Source organism: Trichoderma harzianum (genome assembly GCF_003025095.1).
Source record: "Trichoderma harzianum CBS 226.95 unplaced genomic scaffold M431scaffold_5, whole genome shotgun sequence".
NCBI lineage: Eukaryota > Fungi > Ascomycota > Sordariomycetes > Hypocreales > Hypocreaceae > Trichoderma > Trichoderma harzianum.
The window spans coordinates 578,893-596,195 of record NW_020209253.1 but is presented as its reverse complement, the minus strand read 5'-3'; the positions used below and the strand labels follow the sequence as shown (position 1 = coordinate 596,195).

The window sequence follows — 17,303 nt, the reverse complement described above, 5'->3', positions numbered from 1 at the left end:
TCCCAATAACTCCCCAAGCTACCTGTAAATATGGATGGCACGATCAAATTTGATGTCCACATCAGTGCCTCTTACCTGTAGATTAGTGCCTACATGTACTGCTAGTACTCTACCACGCCCACATGTACTCTGTAATGCGTCTCCATCGGACCTCTCCAGTTAAATTGAAATCATCAATGGGGCACTTCCTTCATCTCGCGAACCAGCGCCGCTACATGTTTAGCACCTGCAGCACTAGGTCGGCTCGTGCTGCGCTTTTTTTCCCTCTTCAGTGGCCCGCGATGGAAGTTTCCGGGTTGTGCGTCGCCTGCTCGGGGCGCGATAGGCCTATAAGCCGCCTGTAACCTGCCCACTGGCCAATGCCATTCACTGCGCCAACCTAACACTGGAAGGGTTCGTCGGCTGAGCGAGAAAAAAAAAAGTGCCGGGGGGATCCTGGCCAGGGCTCAATATCTGGTGACCGACCTTTCGACTTCATTTCGTCACCCTTGAAAATCCCTCCTCCACTGTCATTGGCTGCCCACTGGCTGACTCCGGAAAACTGATTTCAAGGAATTGAAATCCGGTTTGCACTTTTTCTCACGTTGCTCAACACAAGACGACGCTTCCTTTACGCCAGCATTTCCTGACGCCTTGTCGCGGATCGCAGCCATGTCCATGGTCAACGCCTCCAGAGGGAACAATCCCAGCCGGAATCAACCCCGAAGCACCACGCCGTTCAATAATGGCCCTGCCGTCGCGAGTTCCGGCATCCCTCGCCCTGTTCTAGATGCCCAGCAGCAGCCAAACGAGTCCTCTGCCAGTCTCAGCGCGAGCAGACAGAAACAATCTAAGCGCGATGAGGTACGTGATGGCATCTATCACAACAAGTTGCGCTCGAGTCAGGTGGAGAGTTGTTTTGAGGGGAGGGGGGGAGAGAGCTAGCTAGCTACTCACCTTCATGTTCACCACCCCTCATTGCAGTGGCTAACTCGGGCGAAATGTAGGCGATCCGCAGGAAACTGGAGAGCGACCTCTCCAAAAAGAAGACCCTCACGGGCCGGTCACGACAGATTCGCAGAGCCCCTCCCGGAACTGTGCTTGCCCTCAAGCCCAGCCAGGCTCTCCAGATCAAGCCTGCCACCACTGTCTCCGAGGCTGCTCAGCTGATGGCTGCGAAGAGGGAGGACTGCGTGCTGGTTACCGACGATGAGGACCGGATTGCCGGTATCTTTACGGCCAAGGATCTTGCGTTTCGCGTGGTCGGAGCTGGACTCAAGGCTGCCAACGTCACGATTGCTGAAATCATGACCAAGAACCCCCTCTGTGCCAGGACCGACACGAGCGCCACGGATGCGTTGGACCTGATGGTTCGCAAGGGCTTCCGTCACCTGCCCGTCATGGATGAGAACCAGGATATTTCGGGTGTGCTGGATATCACAAAGTGCTTTTACGACGCCATGGAGAAGCTGGAGCGCGCATACTCTTCCTCGAGGAAGCTGTACGACGCTCTCGAGGGAGTGCAGTCCGAGTTGGGCGCCAGCCAGCCTCAGCAGATTATCCAGTATGTGGAGGCTCTCCGGTCCAAGATGTCTGGGCCCACCCTCGAGTCCGTGTTGAACGGCATCCCGCCCACCACGGTGAGCGTCCGGACCTCGGTCAAAGAGGCTGCGGCCATGATGAAGGAAAACCACACCACTGCGGTGCTCGTGCAGGACCAGGGTGCCATTACGGGCATTTTTACCAGCAAGGACGTCGTTCTTCGTGTCATTGCTCCAGGCCTTGACCCGGCCAATTGCAGCGTCGTGCGTGTCATGACCCCTCACCCCGATTTTGCCCCAATGGACATGACCATTCAGGCTGCCCTGCGAAAGATGCATGGTAAGCAACCTCTAGTTTCCCCATCCTCCCTCACCTTTACTGCTCTCATCCTAGCCTTATGGCTACCACATTTTTCGTGTGCCCAAGAAGCATCAAAACATGGTCAAGCATGTGTCTAACACTCATATTTCAGATGGCCATTATCTCAACCTTCCCGTCATGAACGATGGCGGTGAGATTGTGGGAATGGTGGATGTGCTCAAGCTGACTTATGCTACGCTGGAGCAAATCAACACCATGTCGAGTGACAATGGCGAGGGCCCGGCGTGGAACAAGTTTTGGCTCTCCATCGACCACGAGACGGAGTCGATGGTGTCTGGCGACGGCAGCCACAGCCATCACCACGCTCACCATTCTCGCATGATGTCGCCCGAGGCGAACCGCCTTGGAGATAGCGTCGCTCCCAACGACTCTGCATCGCACATCGGACTGGACTCGCCTCCTCATTCCATCGCCCCCGAGGTGACGACCGCCGATGTTCCGTTCGCTTTCAAATTCAAAGCACCTTCGGGACGTGTTCACCGGCTGCAGGTGGTTGCATCGCAAGGCATAGAAGCGTTTGTGCATGCCGTTGCATCCAAGCTTGGAAGTGAACTCGACAGCATCGGAGGCATGCCGGATGTTCTGGAGGGCAGAATCGACGGTCCTGGGTTTGCTCTCAGCTACATGGACAACGAGGGTGACACCGTGTCCATCACCACCGATAACGATCTCCTGGAGGCCATCCTCCTCGCCCGCCAGGCACATCTCGAGAAGGTTGATCTCTTTGTCCACGACTCAGAGAAGCCGCCTACAACACCCTCGTTGGACACCCTGCCAACCCCAGTTTCGTCATCCACCGGCCTTCGTGAACGCCGGAGAGCATACGAGGAGGAAGAGTCAGAGAGTGAGGAGGAGGAATCCGAGGAGGAGGAAGAGCAGCGGCCCGCGCGCCGTTCGCGGAGATCAAGGACGATTGTCCACCAGGAGCAGATTATTGCCGGCGTACCCAACGACCTGCTGCTGCCCGGAGCCATTGTTACCCTTGCGGTGGTTATAATTGGTGTGTTTACTATTGCCAGAGCGACTAGCCGGTAAAAAGAGAGCAATGCGTCCCCTTTGTGGGATTCTTTTCAATAATGACCTTACGAAGAAAAAGTTGGTTGGCATTGGTAACTGTAGATTTCTCAAGCACAGACAAATCGTCATAGATTTAGGGCTTTTTTACTTTGTCTCCTGTTTTATCAAATCTCAATTTTATTTTCTCGCAGCTCAATATCATGCCATCAGTATCTGCTCATTCTCTCGTGTATCCATACCATTGATGTCAGCCAGCATTTTAACGTGCTTAGCATGGCTGCGGCCGATGCAAGATGGCGTGTCAATCACAAGCCTCAAAACGACGTGGGGTAAATTTTCCACGGGCCGTCAAATTGATGGCGGGGTCATTTTTCTGCTCGGATGTGCCTTAGCTGCTCTAAAATTCTAGCGGCTGCTTTTGCCCAGCGGAACCGGAAAATATGCACCGCCGTAGAGACCCCATCCGTACCGGCGTGATCCAAATTTTGGACCGATGCGAGCAAGTCGGACGACAGTTGGAGCAAAACGAACGCCGCCATGAATGTTCAGAGCGCCGCTGTGCGGCATGGTAAGTCAATTGGATGCGATGATGAAGATGAGAAGACACAGGATGCTTATTAAAATCTAGGCCGCCGCGCACTGGCGTCTCCCCTGCCACGAGCCGTTCTGCGACAACTCTCGACCGAAGTCAAGACGACGACAGCTTCAGCTTCGACCTCGACCTCCAATGGCCCTGCTCAGGCATGGCCGGCTCCTCAGTCAGCCGCTGCGCCTCCCAAGATTGTGTCATCGGCCAAGAAGAAGCAAAAGATTGTCGAGGAAGTCATCATGACGCTCGGAGCCAACTCTTCGCAGGAGCACCACGGAGCAGCCTGGAGCAAGCCGCATCAGAGGGGCAAGCAGACTTTGACCCCTGCCCAGCAGTATGCCGAGTTCCAGAGGATCCAGAAGAACACGAGAAGCCTTGGGTCAAAACTCGAGAAGCGCTACGTGCCCACGGAAATCATTAGCAACCCACCCCGGCCGGAGGACGTTACGCTGGAGCTGTTGATGGCGTCGCAGACACACATGGGCCACAACACTTCACTATGGAACCCGGCGAATTCCCGATACATCTACGGAGTGCGACAGGGAATTCACATTATTTCTCTCGAGACAACTGCGGCACATCTTCGACGAGCAGCCCGGGTGGTTGAGGAGGTGGCCTACCGCGGTGGTGTCATTCTCTTTGTTGGTACTCGCAAGGGCCAGATGGAGATTGTCACAAAGGCATCTGAGCTGGCAGGCGCCTACCATCTGTTCACAAAGTGGATTCCCGGTTCCATCACAAACCGAGATGTCATCCTCAGGACCCAGGGTATGAAGGTGGTTGACCACCTGGACAAGGAACTTGATGGATTCGACATGTTCAAGGGTACGGCGAGACCGATACTGCCAGACCTGGTGGTTTGCCTTAACCCTCTAGAGAACTACACGCTGTTGTACGAGTGTGGCTTGAAGAACATTCCCACGATTGGAGTCATTGACACAAACACTGATCCTTCATGGGTCACATATACGATCCCGGCAAACGACGACAGGTGAGCTGAGCTATGCCAATTGCAAGTATATCACTCGAATCCTTTTTGCTAACCTTTTTTTCTTTTTAGTCTTCGTTCAATGGCTTTGGTTGCCGGAGTCCTTGGTCGAGCCGGAGAAGCTGGTCAGAAGCGACGACTACAAGATGCCGCCAGCGGCAACATCTCATGGAGCACCTCGCCAGAACTCAGCCGCCACATGAGGAAGGAAGTGCAGGCTGCCGTCCTCAAGAGAAAGGAGGTCATGGGCCGGATGCAGGCCAACATTCAGGGATTTACGGATGAGGAGATGAAGCTGCTGAGGTCACAATATCTTGGAGAGCAGCAGGATGAGGTGACGGAGGATGATTTGGTCAACATGATGGGAGAGACAGTTGCAGCTGAAGCATCAACAGAAAAGGCGGCGCCCTCGGGGGAGACAGTTGGCGCGCGTCTGGGCAGCATCGAAGCGCAGCTGAAGAGCTTGCAGAAGAATGCTGTTGAGATTGAGCAAGCTGTGCGAGGAAGTGTATAAAATACGTATTGTACAAGTGCTACTAGATGGATGGAAAAGGGGGAAAGAGAGGGAGGGACAAAAAAAAACATTGTATAATAGATGTATATGGGCATGCTGCAAACGAGATGAATGTTTTCCCACTTGAATTGACAAACCACATCCCTTTTCTCAACCTACATCCAGCTCATAGCAACAAAAAGGCGCTGCCGATTGAAGTTGATGGCCATGGCCCTATGACAGCATCGCCAGCTTACCCTAGAAGACCAAGGGTCCAGTGGCGGAGAAACCGTCATTCCGCAGCCGGCAGCAGATAAGGTACCGCTACCTTTTTAGTCGCCGACACACAACGCAAACCAAAAGTCCTCCCAAGGTCACGCCACGCCTAACCGCAACAGCCGGTGTGGTCCCTCCAGAAGGCAAAAAAGCCGCGCTTTCGTCTGACTTTACTGCGTCTGTACTTTCCCACCGACCTTATACTGTTTCTGTACTCTTTTTTCTTTTGGTCCGAGCAGAACGTCGCACGACGAACTTTTCAGCACAGAACCGGGAGCGCGCAAAAAAAAAAGGGCAGAGAAGCGCGCAAAAATAATCGAACAGCAAATCAGACGCGGGCTTGCAATTAATGATTCGAGTGGCCTAGAAACTAAGCTTTTTTTTTTCTTTTTTCTTTTCGGGGGGGGCGGGAACCCAAAAAAAGAAAAAAGTTGCGAGGGTTCTTTTTTTATTTGATTTTTTGGGGGCTGTTTCATATTTTGTTTGCCGCGCTTCAATTGCGCTGGAGGGAACGTCAGTCTCACTGACAGAAAGAAGAAGAAAAGTCCTAGCCTCTTTTTCTTTTCTGCTTATTCCTTCCTTGCTTCTTCCTTTTATTCCCGCCTGCAGCCTGTAGGGGCTCTGCACGGCTCTTTTGGTTGGGGGATCTGTTTGGGGGGATTATTTTTTTTCTTTTTTATCCTTTTTTTCCCCTCCTGCTGCAGGGAAAATTTTCCGGGCTGTTTCCTATTTTGGAGGTGCGGTTACTTTGTTAATTCTTTTTCTTTTTACCCATGGTATGTACTACTTTTTTTTTTTTCTTTTTACCCTTCCATTCTCCCCCCCTCTTCTTATATGCCCTTCTGGACTATGCCCAATCGGCGTTTCGCCCCCCCTTCGATCCAATCCCTCTGCTTTTGCTGCATTTCCCTTCCCTTTCCTTTTTTTCTTTCCCTTGCCCGGATGACGTACCCCATGGGTGAAGGGCCATGATTCCCTCACCGGGAAGTTGTTTAAGCGGGCCTTGTGGCTGATTATCAAATCCGGCATGCACAGAGCATCTCTTGGGTAACCAACGGTTTCCTTTCTCTCACCCCCCCTTATAACGCACACGCTACTCTCCTCGCCATCATCCGGCTCAGCCCAAACGATGCCGGCCGCCGTCGATGACCCGGCCAGCCCCACAATCCATCGGGTCTCCGGCCAGCCGCCGTTTCCGGACCCGAACAACCCGATTCTGCCGCCGGACATTGTGCCTCGCCAGGTGACGCTGAGGGACCGCCAGACCGTGGCCACCATTGTGCCCTTTGCATCGCGGCATCAGATCCCCGTGTCGCTTGTCGTCTATCTGTGCGCCCAGATCAACAAGGAGATTGACGGCGGCGACACGTACCCCCTGATGGACCCCTTCAGCGCCGATGGCTTCGCCGACTTCTGGTTCCAGAACTTTGGCGCCGTCATGCTGCTGGGCAACATTGAGAGCGCCGACCAGCTGCTGGACGGCAAGGACTGGGCCAAGGAGTGCCTGGGCAGCTTCTACATCCGGCCCAACTACCCTGGCCGGAGCAGCCATGTGTGCAACGGCGGGTTCCTCGTCACCGACGCGTCCCGAAACCGCGGTGCCGGCCGCCTGATGGGCGAGGCATATATCGACTGGGCGCCGCGGCTGGGCTACACGTACAGCGTCTTCAACCTCGTCTACGAGACCAACGTGGCGTCGTGCAAGATCTGGGATGCGCTGGGCTTCAAGCGCATTGGCCGCGTCAAGGGCTGCGGCAACCTCAAGAGCTATCCTGACCGCTTCATTGACGCCATCATCTACGGCCGGGACCTTGCGCCTGGCGAGACCGAGGAGCTGGTGAGCGAGGAGCGCTTCGACAAGATCAAGTACTATTTAAAATATGGCAAGTATCCTAACGGCGCTGATCGCGCGGAAAAGAGCCGACTGCGTAGCGCCGCCACGCATTACAAGCTGCTGGACGGGGACAAGCTCATGCTCAAGGACAAGGAAGTCATCTCGGACCCAGCACGGCAGTACGAGATTGCCCGCAACGTGCACGTCATGCACCACGGCGGAATCAACAAGACAACGGCCACCATTGCCGAAAAGTACCACTGGAGCCGCATCAAGGAGACGGTCAGCGACGTCATCCGCGCCTGTGCCGAGTGCAAGGAGCTGGGCAAGACGCCGAACCCGGGCGGCACCAAGAAGATGGTCGCGTCCACCACGTCTGCTTCTGCTCCGGTGGCCGCCGTCACGACGCCCGCGCCGACGCCGATCCTGCCGAGCAACGGACCGCCGAGGAACCACTCCATTCCATCCAACATCGCCACGACCGGGCGGATCCTCGCCTTGCAGAGCCATGACACGATGCTGTCTCTATCACCCAGCACGAGCCCCAGTCCGAGCGCATACGCAAACCCCAGCGACATCTCCGTCATTCCACCCTCGCAGACGTTCCAGCCCGCCCAGGCCCTGCATCACCACCAACAGCAGCAGCACCAACAGCATCACCACCACGGCCTGCCCCCGGACGCACATCACCACCACCACCTGCAGGCCCTGCACCACCACCAGGTCGCCCACCAGCAGCCGTCGCTCCACCACCCTCATCACCAAACACACCACCATCACAACCCCATGCTGCAGGACCAGCCTAACCAGCACGAGCCGCACGTCTACCAGCCCATCGACCCGCAAATCATAAATCATCACCACCATCACCCGCAGCCTCACCACGATATGGGTTTCGAGCATTATCATCCTCATGCAGACTTTCAGGCTCTACTTAGTGCGACGGAAGATGTGCCCACACAGCCTGATGATACTGTCCCGCCTTCTGTCGACACGGACCTGGAGATGCTCATCGAGCACGACGCAGTAGACGACGACGTGGATGATGTCGGGCCTAACGACCACGCGAACCACGTTATGGACGACGACGTAATGGTTGACGGTCTTACCGGTGGCCCGCAAGTGATGCGAAGAATAGGCCACCGAGACGGAAGGGGCATATACGACGTCGGTTTTGGCGGGCCCTCAGGATAAACCCGCTTATTCTCTTATCTTTTTCGATTTTTTTTTTCATGTCGTCTTTTTTTTATTTTATATATGGCATTGTTGAGAGTTGGGGGAGTTGTGTGCTGTTGGTTTGTTATAGCGTTGGGAGTTTGTAGCTGATGATGAATGTGTATGGGAAATAACGGCTGATATAGTTGTTGACTTGATGTTGGGATGTATATACGGCTGCCAGGTATGATGGAGATACCTTTATAGATTTCACATAAAAAATACACTCTCGTTTACCCTTTTAACAATTAGAAGCCAGAAGAAATACTAGACAAGATAGAATCAAGCAATATTAAAGAAAATTACAATCGTCGGAAAAAGTTGTCATATCAAAAGTCTAGTAGATAATAGAGGCCATTTTCTAGGTATCTTACAGATCCTCAAAACCTCCATTCCGTTTTTTGTTCGTTCTTCCTTTTTTGAAATGCTTTATATTTCCCCTGCGCCCCTATCTACTACCCTTTTTCTCTCTCCCCAAATCTACCGTCGAGGCATGCCCCGTCCTCTGCCTCTGAGCGCCCTCTGAGCCGCACCGGGAGGAAGCTGGCCCGGCGCCTGGGGCTGAGCGCTCTCCTCGTTTCTGATGGTCTCGTCGACGCCGAGGATCAAGCAGCTGGCCTCGGTGGCGGCCTGCAGGGCGTTGATCTTGACCAGGGCAGGCTCCCAGACGAAGCGCTCCAGCATGTCGGCGGTGCCCTCGTTCTGGAAGTCGACGCCGGCCCAGGTGTTGCCCTTGCGGTGCTCCACGCGGAGCTTGTTGAGGATGTCGGTGGCGTCGAAGCCGGCGTTGTCGCACAGCTGGCGGGGGATGATCTCGAGGGCCTTTGCGAAGGACTTGATGATGGCCTGCTGTTTGTGCGGGATGTTCTTGTCGGCGAACTGGTGCAGGTAGGCCGAGATCTCCATCTCGACGGCACCACCACCGCCGACAATGGTTCGGTTCTTGACGGCTCGCTTGACGATCATGATGGCGTCGTGGAGTGATCGCTCGACCTCGGCAATGAACTGCTCGGCACCACCACGCAGGACCAGAGTGCACGTCTTGGCCTCGGGGCAGCCCTCGAAGAAGTTGTATCTCTCGCCTCCAATCTGTCTCTCCTCAAAGGTCTCGCAGGTTCCCAAGTGCTCGGGCAGGATGTCTGAGCATGTTGACTGGGTGACGGCGCCGGTGGCCTGGGTGACACGCTCCATGTCCTCGGAGGCAACGCGGCCGGCACAGAAGATGTCTCGGTCGGCAAAGTACTGGGTGGCCAAGTCGCCAATGGGCAGCTTGCTGAGCACAACCTTGGCACCGGTCTTGGCGACGGCCTCGAGCTTCTGGTAGATGATCTGCCACTCGGCGTCGACGATGGCCTGGTATTCTGACACCTGCTCGACGCGGACCTCGGCGTTGTCCTTTTCGGCCTTGAGCTCCAGCTCGACGTTTAGGCAGACAATCTTGGGCTTCTTGAAGGACTTGGGCTGCTGCTCGAAACCGGCGTAGGCAAACGTCTTCTTGAAGGCAACGCCGTTGACGAAGCGGGATTCGGTCAGGGAGCCGCCGGGAATCTTCTTGATGCCAATCAACTTTTCGTTTAGGTCGTTTTGGTCGAGTGATAGGACGGCGTCAACCACCACTATGCCACGTTGTTAGTCTCGTGCCTCATCATCCACCATCACGTAGCCCCGTGAAGTATATATATATGTGTTTGTATGCATGCAGTCTTACTCTTTGTGAAAAACTCAGTGTTTCGCTTAATCAGCTTGCTCGTCATGGCGGTGGCGGCCAGCTTGCTCAGGGTATCGCGCTGGCTGCCGTCGTCGGTGCTGACAGCAATCTCCTTGATCTTGTTGACGGCCATCTGGACTGCCCTCCTCAGACCCTTGATGATGATCTGTGAGCTGACACCCTGTTCGACATGCTCCTTGACCTCCTTGAGGATCTCTCCGGCCAGGACAACGACGGATGTGGTTCCGTCTCCGACCTCTGCGTCTTGTGACCGTGCGATGTCGACGAGGATGCGGGCGGCGGGGTGGACGATGTCGAGGAGCTATTTGAGCGTGTTTAGTTGGCATATTGTTGTCACCCATAGAAATAGAAGAGGTAAAGGAAAGGAAAGGAGGATATGTAGCATATTGGGAGATGTGGATTTCGACCGTACCTTCATGACCGTCGCGCCATCATTTGTAATCGTCTGCTTGCCATTCTGGTCCACCATCAACAAATCACCACCGTAGGGACCCAGAGTCGACTTGATGGTGGCCTGGACCGCCAGACACGCATTGATGTTGGAGACGATCTGGCCTTTGCCCTGCGAGGTGTCGGTCCCTGTAGACGACTGGTGTCAGCTATCGTGTCTTGTGGCCTGGGATGCGTTGGACGGGCAGCAGCGGTGGGCGGAGGGGTAAATTTGGCAAATTGGCTACCTTCTTTGAGGACGATGATGGTCGGGGTCTGGCCTCCGAACGACATTTTGGCGGTGGTTTGAGAGAGTCAGAGGCCAAAAGGGAAAACGCTTGACGACGGAGAGTTGGAAGGCGGTGGTGACGGGCGGATTAAAGGGGCAATGCGGCGTCTTTTCGTCTCGGTGCGAAGCTGTGCTGTCGAGCTCCGGAAAATTGTTGCAGCCTTGACAATGAATTTGGGTGCACGGACCAGGGGTCAACCAGCGAAAAAGAGAGCCCCTCCAACCCCTTTAGGCACTAGAAGAATCCATGAGAACCCCGCCATAGGGACGGAATGATAAAGGGATGAGGACGAGATAATGGTAGAGAAATATCAAGACAAAAATATTATAAAAATTGTTGCACTTTTATGTGAGACTTTATTTAAAAAAATTGGAATTTTAATGATTATACAAGTCTGCGTAAGGTGTTTAGGCTGATAGATTCGTCAAAATCAACATCACTCAATACACTTGACACTCGACATCCACGGTGGGCTACGTGATCAATTTCAAGAAAAAGCATTATACTACTGGTATTAATCATTATACATCAGATTTCATCAAACATCCATCCAAATCAACTTCTCAACCATGAATATCAACCATTAAGTAGGCGGTTGTGCCTTGCCTCTTCCAGGAGCAGCCTCAAACTTGGCCTTCCATGTATCCTCCTGCTGAAACATGGACACGCACTCCATAGCCGTCGGCTTGCCATAATCAGGGTCTGCACCGCCTTCTAATAGTACCTATTTTATTTGAGTTAATACTTTGTTTTAAAATCGAGACAATAATACTTAGAAAAGAGACAAAAGAAGAGGTGCGTACCTCAATAACCTCATCCTCCTTCTTAAACACGGCTCCGGCGAGGGGACTCTGCCCTCTGTCATTCACGCGGTTCGGGTCGGCGCCGTGTTGTATCAGCAGCTTGACGAGATCTGCATGCCCGTGATATGCGGCGAGCATGAGCTGGAAAACAATTGTGAGTCATATAAGCACAAATCAAGACATGTCAAGGCCGCAAGACTGCAGGCCAACTAGGCAGCGCCGCTTTGGTGGTTGCCTTACCAGTGTGTCTCCCTTTTCATTCGTCATGTTCGGAGGTAACCCAGCTGGAAGTGCCTGTTCAAAGACCGCGACTTCACCTTTTCTAGCAGAATCGTACATTCTGCCAGCAAATGCGATGGCTTCGGGTGAGAGCGTCGGTGGTGCTCCGGGAGCTTGACTGCCTGATGAGGGATCCATGGTGTTGATGGCTGAAAGACTGGTGTTTCAATTCTTTTGGAAATGTACAATGAATAGTTTTATAATATGTCGCTTTCAAAGGGTATCAATATCGTATTAAAGGTAGAAAAGAGAGGATGAAAAGAAGAATATTCACGATGCACCAAACTTTTCTATATGCAGCTGAGATCCCGAGCTCCGAAGCAGTAGCCACCGATGACGTGTGAGGACAGCATCCACCCCGGCGACGATGCTGGAATTGACTTTGGCGTCCAAGGAACAGGCACGATAAATCTCATGGAAAATATCGAGTAATGTAGCATAGACTATCCCGTAAAGCTTCTATATTCATTGTGCATCAATTTTTCTCTCACCGTTCATTTTGATGAGTGCAGCCTATTTTTCGCAGAGTTGCCGAAGAGATTAATATTGAGCCTATACTGATTGGATCAGGGAACACTTGACAGCTCACTCACAACGCCTAACCATGAAAAGAAACAGCCTTGGCAGATAAAAAGTCCGTGTAAAACTGATAGATTTTCTCAATCAAATGAAAGCCAAAATAATGTACATCGCTCGCTCAATTCCAATCCGCATTCATTCTGATAAATCTGTCACTCCCTCAGAGTCGCGCTCTTTGGGCAGTGGCGGGGGCAAGTGTATATGTTATCGGCGTATCGTGTCGTCGTCGGCCGTTAGAAAAAAAAAAAAAAAGAAAGCCAAAAAGACATGCGCTTCATAGACGTTTCCTCCATGCGCCATCTCCGAGCATGTCTATTCAATCTAGGTCGTTTCCCCAGTTCGTTTCCGCAACCAGCATTTCGACGCCGCTCTCGAGTCTGCCATTTAGACTCGGTCGTATTCTCTCATTCCCGAGCGGCCCTGTCGTCATCAAAGTTGGAGCTTGTGTTGCCCCTCAGTAATCCGCAGTGCCGTCGCCCTCGCTGGTATCGGGCTCGGTGGGAAGAGGGGATTCGGGTTGTGGCGTTTCCGGCCTGTGCAGCGGCATCATTTCGATTGATGAGTGCTCGATATTAGATTGATGCCGATTGTCTTGTTTGATGGTTTTCTGATTGATTCAGTGGCTTGTTGCAACTGGTAAAATGTGGTGGTTGTCGAAATAATGTTGTCGCCAAGGTTGAGACAGAAAAGACGGGACTTATAACGCCCCTTTCAAGGCACAGTTGCCATGGCACAGGCTGCTGTCCTCGTGATGAGCATCGTTACGTCAGGAAGTAGCATTTGTGTAGCATCTGAGCGTCTGCCTGCAGCGGGTTGGACAAGCCTTAAACAATGACTGAGCGTCTCTGTGAGAGGACAATGCTGAGGTAAAATGGCTTGGGGGGAAAAAAGAGGCGCCACGCAGGTTGCCTCGATCTAGCAATGGCCACAGAGGTGAGCTCCCAAAGCTAATTGCATTCCTTCATCGTTGGCTCAAGGCGAATTCCTTCAGAGTAAAAAATCTAGATTACTTCTAGGCTACTTTGGCGTCCGAGTGTGACTCCGGCCTCGGAAGAAAAAAACAAAATAATTGGGTATGGCATCAGCCAATATGATTGTGATCTGGATGCAACGTGTAACTGTAACGGAGCCGGCCCTGTTCCTGTTCGCCGACGGTACAAGAGATACGGCATTGAGCTCGTAGACTAGAAATTCGTTCCGTCAAAGCTGTCAATGTCAAACGGGCCGGTCTCTCACATGTCAATCAACCGATCCAATCAAGCCATCAGCAGCCCAAGCGATTGTGTATACGGGTACTATTCAGGCATCCTAGCCCCCTGGTCTATATTGATTTCATGATCCTAAGTGGCGATCGCCGATATGGATGTCCAGTGAACAGACAGGCCTACCACATGCTAGCGGAGCCCTCCCAGCTCCAAATTCCGCGGTCTTCAGCGATATGGATTTTCGCCTCCAGGGTTCTCTAGGCCCCATCGACGCCCCCCCGCCCCCCGCCGCTTAGGCACTGCAAGCTGCAGCTCCGGCGGGCTCGCGGGCCTATTCCGGGCGCGGTGGTCCGAGCAGTGACGTATAGATCACGCCAGATGGTGATGCGAGGGTGTGCCAACTTTTCCATCAGCCAACCTCTAGTTGCTTCAGCCATGCCCGCAGAGCGAACCAAGCCCCGGCGTGGTCGAATCAGCTTCGCCAATCTCGAGAACGTCATGGAGCTTCCCCAGAGCCAATTGGCCGGACCGCCTGCAGCGCTGGGCTCGCACATGCATCCCGCAAGCTGCATCCTGCTGGGCTCGTTCGATTGCAACATCGCATGATACACGACCACTGCTGGTTTTTTTCTTTCTAGTCAATCGCGACTGCAGATAGTGCTTCATTTGCATTGCTGCTGTTACCGATAGCTTGTCTGATTGGTCCCGGCCCTTGTATCTGTTGGGCCAAGCTTCTTTAGCAGCCGTGTAAACGGGCCTCCATCGACTCCAGACCATCCACGACCTACACGGAAGTGGCAAGAGATCGAAATCGTCTGCAGCTTACCCCTGCAACGGCCTTAACAAGCTCCCGACTCGGCGGGAAGCTATAGCGATCCAAGCCGCTCTTGTCTCGTATATAACCAAGAGCTAGACTTCGCTTTAGATAGCTCTTCGTCCTTGTGTCTGAGGACAACTCCCTTCTTCATTACATACAATTGAATCTACCTGACCACAATGGCTGACGTCCAGTCCATTCGGGCATTCGGCAAAGCCCGCTCAACCGTCGAGGGCAAGCCCCTGTCTGACGAAGAAATCAAGCAATACAATGATTATTTCAAAGCCAGCTGCTACCTTTCTCTGGGTATGATCTACCTGCGAGAGAACCCCCTCCTTCGCGAACCCCTCAAGAAGGAGCACTTGAAAGCTCGTCTTCTTGGACACTTTGGTTCAGCTCCCGGCCAAATCTTCACATATATGCACTTCAACCGTCTTATCAAGAAGTACGACCTGGATGCCTATTTCGTCTCCGGCCCTGGCCACGGTGCTCCCGCCGTTCTTTCGCAATCTTATCTTGAAGGTGTCTACTCAGAAGTCTACCCAGACAAGTCACAAGATATCGAGGGCCTCCAGAAATTCTTCAAGTATTTCTCTTTCCCAGGCGGTGTTGGGTCCCATGCAACCCCCGAGACCCCAGGCTCTATCCACGAAGGAGGAGAACTCGGATACTCTCTTTCTCATGCCTTTGGCTCTGTGTATGACTACCCTAATCTCATCGCTGTCACCATGGTAGGTGATGGTGAGGCAGAGACTGGTCCTTTGGCTACTGCTTGGCATAGCAACAAGTTCCTTAACCCCATCACCGATGGCGCTGTTCTCCCTGTTTTGCATCTCAACGGCTACAAGATTAACAACCCTACAATCTTGGCCAGAGTCTCACACGAGGAGCTGAAGAACCTGTTCCACGGTTATGGATACACCCCTTACTTTGTTGAGGGAGACGACCCTGATACCATGCACCAGGCCATGGCCGCAACGCTTGAGCACTGCGTCAATGAGATCAGACGCTACCAGAAAGAGGCTCGTGAGAGTGGAAAAGCCACCCGCCCATTGTGGCCTATGATTATCCTTCGAACGCCAAAGGGCTGGACTGCACCCCGCAAGGTGGACGGCAACTATCTCGAAGGATTCTGGAGAGCCCACCAGGTTCCCATTACAGATCCATCGACAAACCCAGAGCATCTCAAGATCCTCGAAGACTGGATGCGCAGCTACGAGCCCGATAGACTATTTGACGAGAGTGGAAAGCCTATCGCTTCATTGACCGCTCTTACTCCAGAAGGTAACCGCCGCATGAGCGCTAATCCTGTTGCCAATGGCGGAGTTCTTCGAAAGCCTCTTAACATGCCTGATTTCAAGAAATACGGTGTCAAAGTTGAGCACTCCGGCGCTGTCATGGACGCTAGTATGAAGAGGCTGGGAGTCTTTTTGCGAGACGTTGTTGCGGCAAATCCTCACAACTTCCGACTGTTCGGCCCCGACGAGACCGAGTCAAATAAACTGTCTGCTGTCTACGAAGTGGGTAAAAAGGTTTGGATGGGCGAATATTTCGAGGAGGATGAGAATGGCGGCAATCTTGCTCCAGCGGGCAGGGTTATGGAGATGCTGTCTGAACACACCTGTGAGGGTTGGTTGGAGGGATACATCTTGAGTGGCCGCCACGGTCTGCTGAACAGCTACGAGCCATTCATTCACGTCATCGACTCCATGGTCAACCAGGTGAGCGAAGAAGATTTGCAATGTACACCGTCTGAGATTTCATGGCTAATAAATATCAATAGCACTGCAAGTGGCTCGAAAAGTGTCTCGAGGTGGAGTGGCGTGTCAGAGTCGCCTCTCTCAACATCCTCTTGACCTCTGTTGTCTGGAGACAAGACCACAACGGCTTTACTCACCAAGACCCTGGATTCCTTGATGTTGTTGCCAACAAGAGCCCCGAGGTTGTCCGAATTTATCTGCCTCCCGATGGAAACTGCCTGCTTTCTGGTAAGTCATTCCAAGTTACCATTGTGTAAAAATGAGCACCGCTAACGTGTCGGCTGTAGTCATGGACCACTGTCTTCGATCCTCAAATTATGTCAACGTCGTCGTATCCGATAAACAAGATCATCTTCAATACCTCGACATGGATGCAGCTGTTCAACACTGCACAAAGGGTATTGGCATCTGGCCCAAATTCAGCACAGATATCGGACAGGACCCCGATTTGGTCATGGCTTCGTGTGGTGATATCAGCACTCACGAGACATTGGCCGCCATCGACCTGCTTCTTCAGCACTTCCCAGAGCTCAAGATCCGCTATGTCAACTGCGTGGACTTGTTCAAGCTGATTCACCCAAGCGAGCATCCTCACGGTCTCAGCGACAACGAGTGGATTAGCCTGTTCACAGCAGACACGCCCATCATCTTCAACTTCCATAGCTACCCCTGGATGGTGCACAGATTGACATACAAGCGACCGGGAAGCCAGAACATTCATGTCCGTGGATACAAAGAGAAGGGCAACATCGATACCCCTCTAGAGTTGGCCATTCGCAACCAGACAGATCGATTCAGCTTGGCTATTGATGCCATCGACCGCATGCCTAATCTGCATAACCGGGGTGCAGCCGCTCGACAGGCCATGTTGAACGCACAGATTGAAGCTCGAAATGAGGCGTTTGAGAGAGGTATGGATCCAGAGTATTTGACCAAGTGGACGTGGAAGCGAGATGGTTTGTGGAATAAACATACATAGAAGGCTCTGAAAGGCTGGACATGTAGAAGATGCAGTTAGAGTGATGATTTCTCTACATAGACCTAATAATGGTGTGGTCAGGCTGCAATTTACATACTCGTATACAATATAAAAAATGG

General features: G+C 52.8%; 5 protein-coding genes across 5 annotated transcripts; 3 read left to right on the top strand and 2 right to left on the bottom strand.

Annotated features, from left to right (window-relative positions):
• Positions 1–657: 657 nt before the first annotated feature.
• Positions 658–5,010, top strand: M431DRAFT_82244 (hypothetical protein; the record flags this gene model as incomplete). The annotated part of the gene is made up of 7 exons (XM_024923138.1): positions 658–843; positions 987–1,860; positions 1,994–2,933; positions 3,435–3,487; positions 3,548–3,741; positions 3,844–4,499; positions 4,569–5,010. 7 exons carry the CDS (start codon positions 658–660, stop codon positions 5,008–5,010), a joined length of 3,345 nt encoding a protein of 1,114 aa, XP_024775157.1.
• Positions 5,011–5,938: 928 nt separating this feature from the next.
• M431DRAFT_401808 (hypothetical protein) lies at positions 5,939–8,544 on the top strand. The gene is made up of 2 exons (XM_024914872.1): positions 5,939–6,041; positions 6,301–8,544. The coding sequence occupies exon 2, from the start codon at positions 6,395–6,397 to the stop codon at positions 8,291–8,293; it is 1,899 nt and encodes a 632-aa protein (XP_024775156.1). The 5' UTR covers positions 5,939–6,041; positions 6,301–6,394; the 3' UTR covers positions 8,294–8,544.
• Positions 8,545–8,794: 250 nt separating this feature from the next.
• Positions 8,795–10,766, bottom strand: M431DRAFT_84127 (hypothetical protein; the record flags this gene model as incomplete). Its single annotated transcript, XM_024923395.1, has 4 exons — positions 8,795–9,930; positions 10,023–10,344; positions 10,456–10,622; positions 10,721–10,766. The coding sequence occupies 4 exons, from the start codon at positions 10,764–10,766 to the stop codon at positions 8,795–8,797; spliced, it is 1,671 nt and encodes a 556-aa protein (XP_024775155.1).
• A 546-nt stretch (positions 10,767–11,312) lies between these two features.
• M431DRAFT_401771 (hypothetical protein) lies at positions 11,313–12,336 on the bottom strand. Its single transcript, XM_024914871.1, has 3 exons — positions 11,806–12,336; positions 11,566–11,706; positions 11,313–11,486 (listed from the first exon to the last, which is right to left on the bottom strand). Exons 1-3 carry the CDS (start codon positions 11,980–11,982, stop codon positions 11,346–11,348), a joined length of 459 nt encoding a protein of 152 aa, XP_024775154.1. The 5' UTR covers positions 11,983–12,336; the 3' UTR covers positions 11,313–11,345.
• A 2,288-nt stretch (positions 12,337–14,624) lies between these two features.
• M431DRAFT_83753 (hypothetical protein) lies at positions 14,625–17,184 on the top strand (the record flags this gene model as incomplete). Its single annotated transcript, XM_024923350.1, has 3 exons — positions 14,625–16,166; positions 16,229–16,433; positions 16,493–17,184. 3 exons carry the CDS (start codon positions 14,625–14,627, stop codon positions 17,182–17,184), a joined length of 2,439 nt encoding a protein of 812 aa, XP_024775153.1.
• Positions 17,185–17,303: the final 119 nt, after the last annotated feature.

Coding starts and splice junctions, on each gene's coding strand:
- M431DRAFT_401808 (XM_024914872.1), top strand. CDS start 6,395: ATGCCGGCCGCCGTCGATGACCCGGCCAGCCCCACAATCCATCGGGTC.
- M431DRAFT_401771 (XM_024914871.1), bottom strand. CDS start 11,982: ATGGATCCCTCATCAGGCAGTCAAGCTCCCGGAGCACCACCGACGCTC. Junction 11,707..11,805: donor ATGAAAAGGGAGACACACTG/GTAAGGCAACCA, acceptor ATTGTTTTCCAG/CTCATGCTCGCCGCATATCA. Junction 11,487..11,565: donor AGGAGGATGAGGTTATTGAG/GTACGCACCTCT, acceptor CAAATAAAATAG/GTACTATTAGAAGGCGGTGC.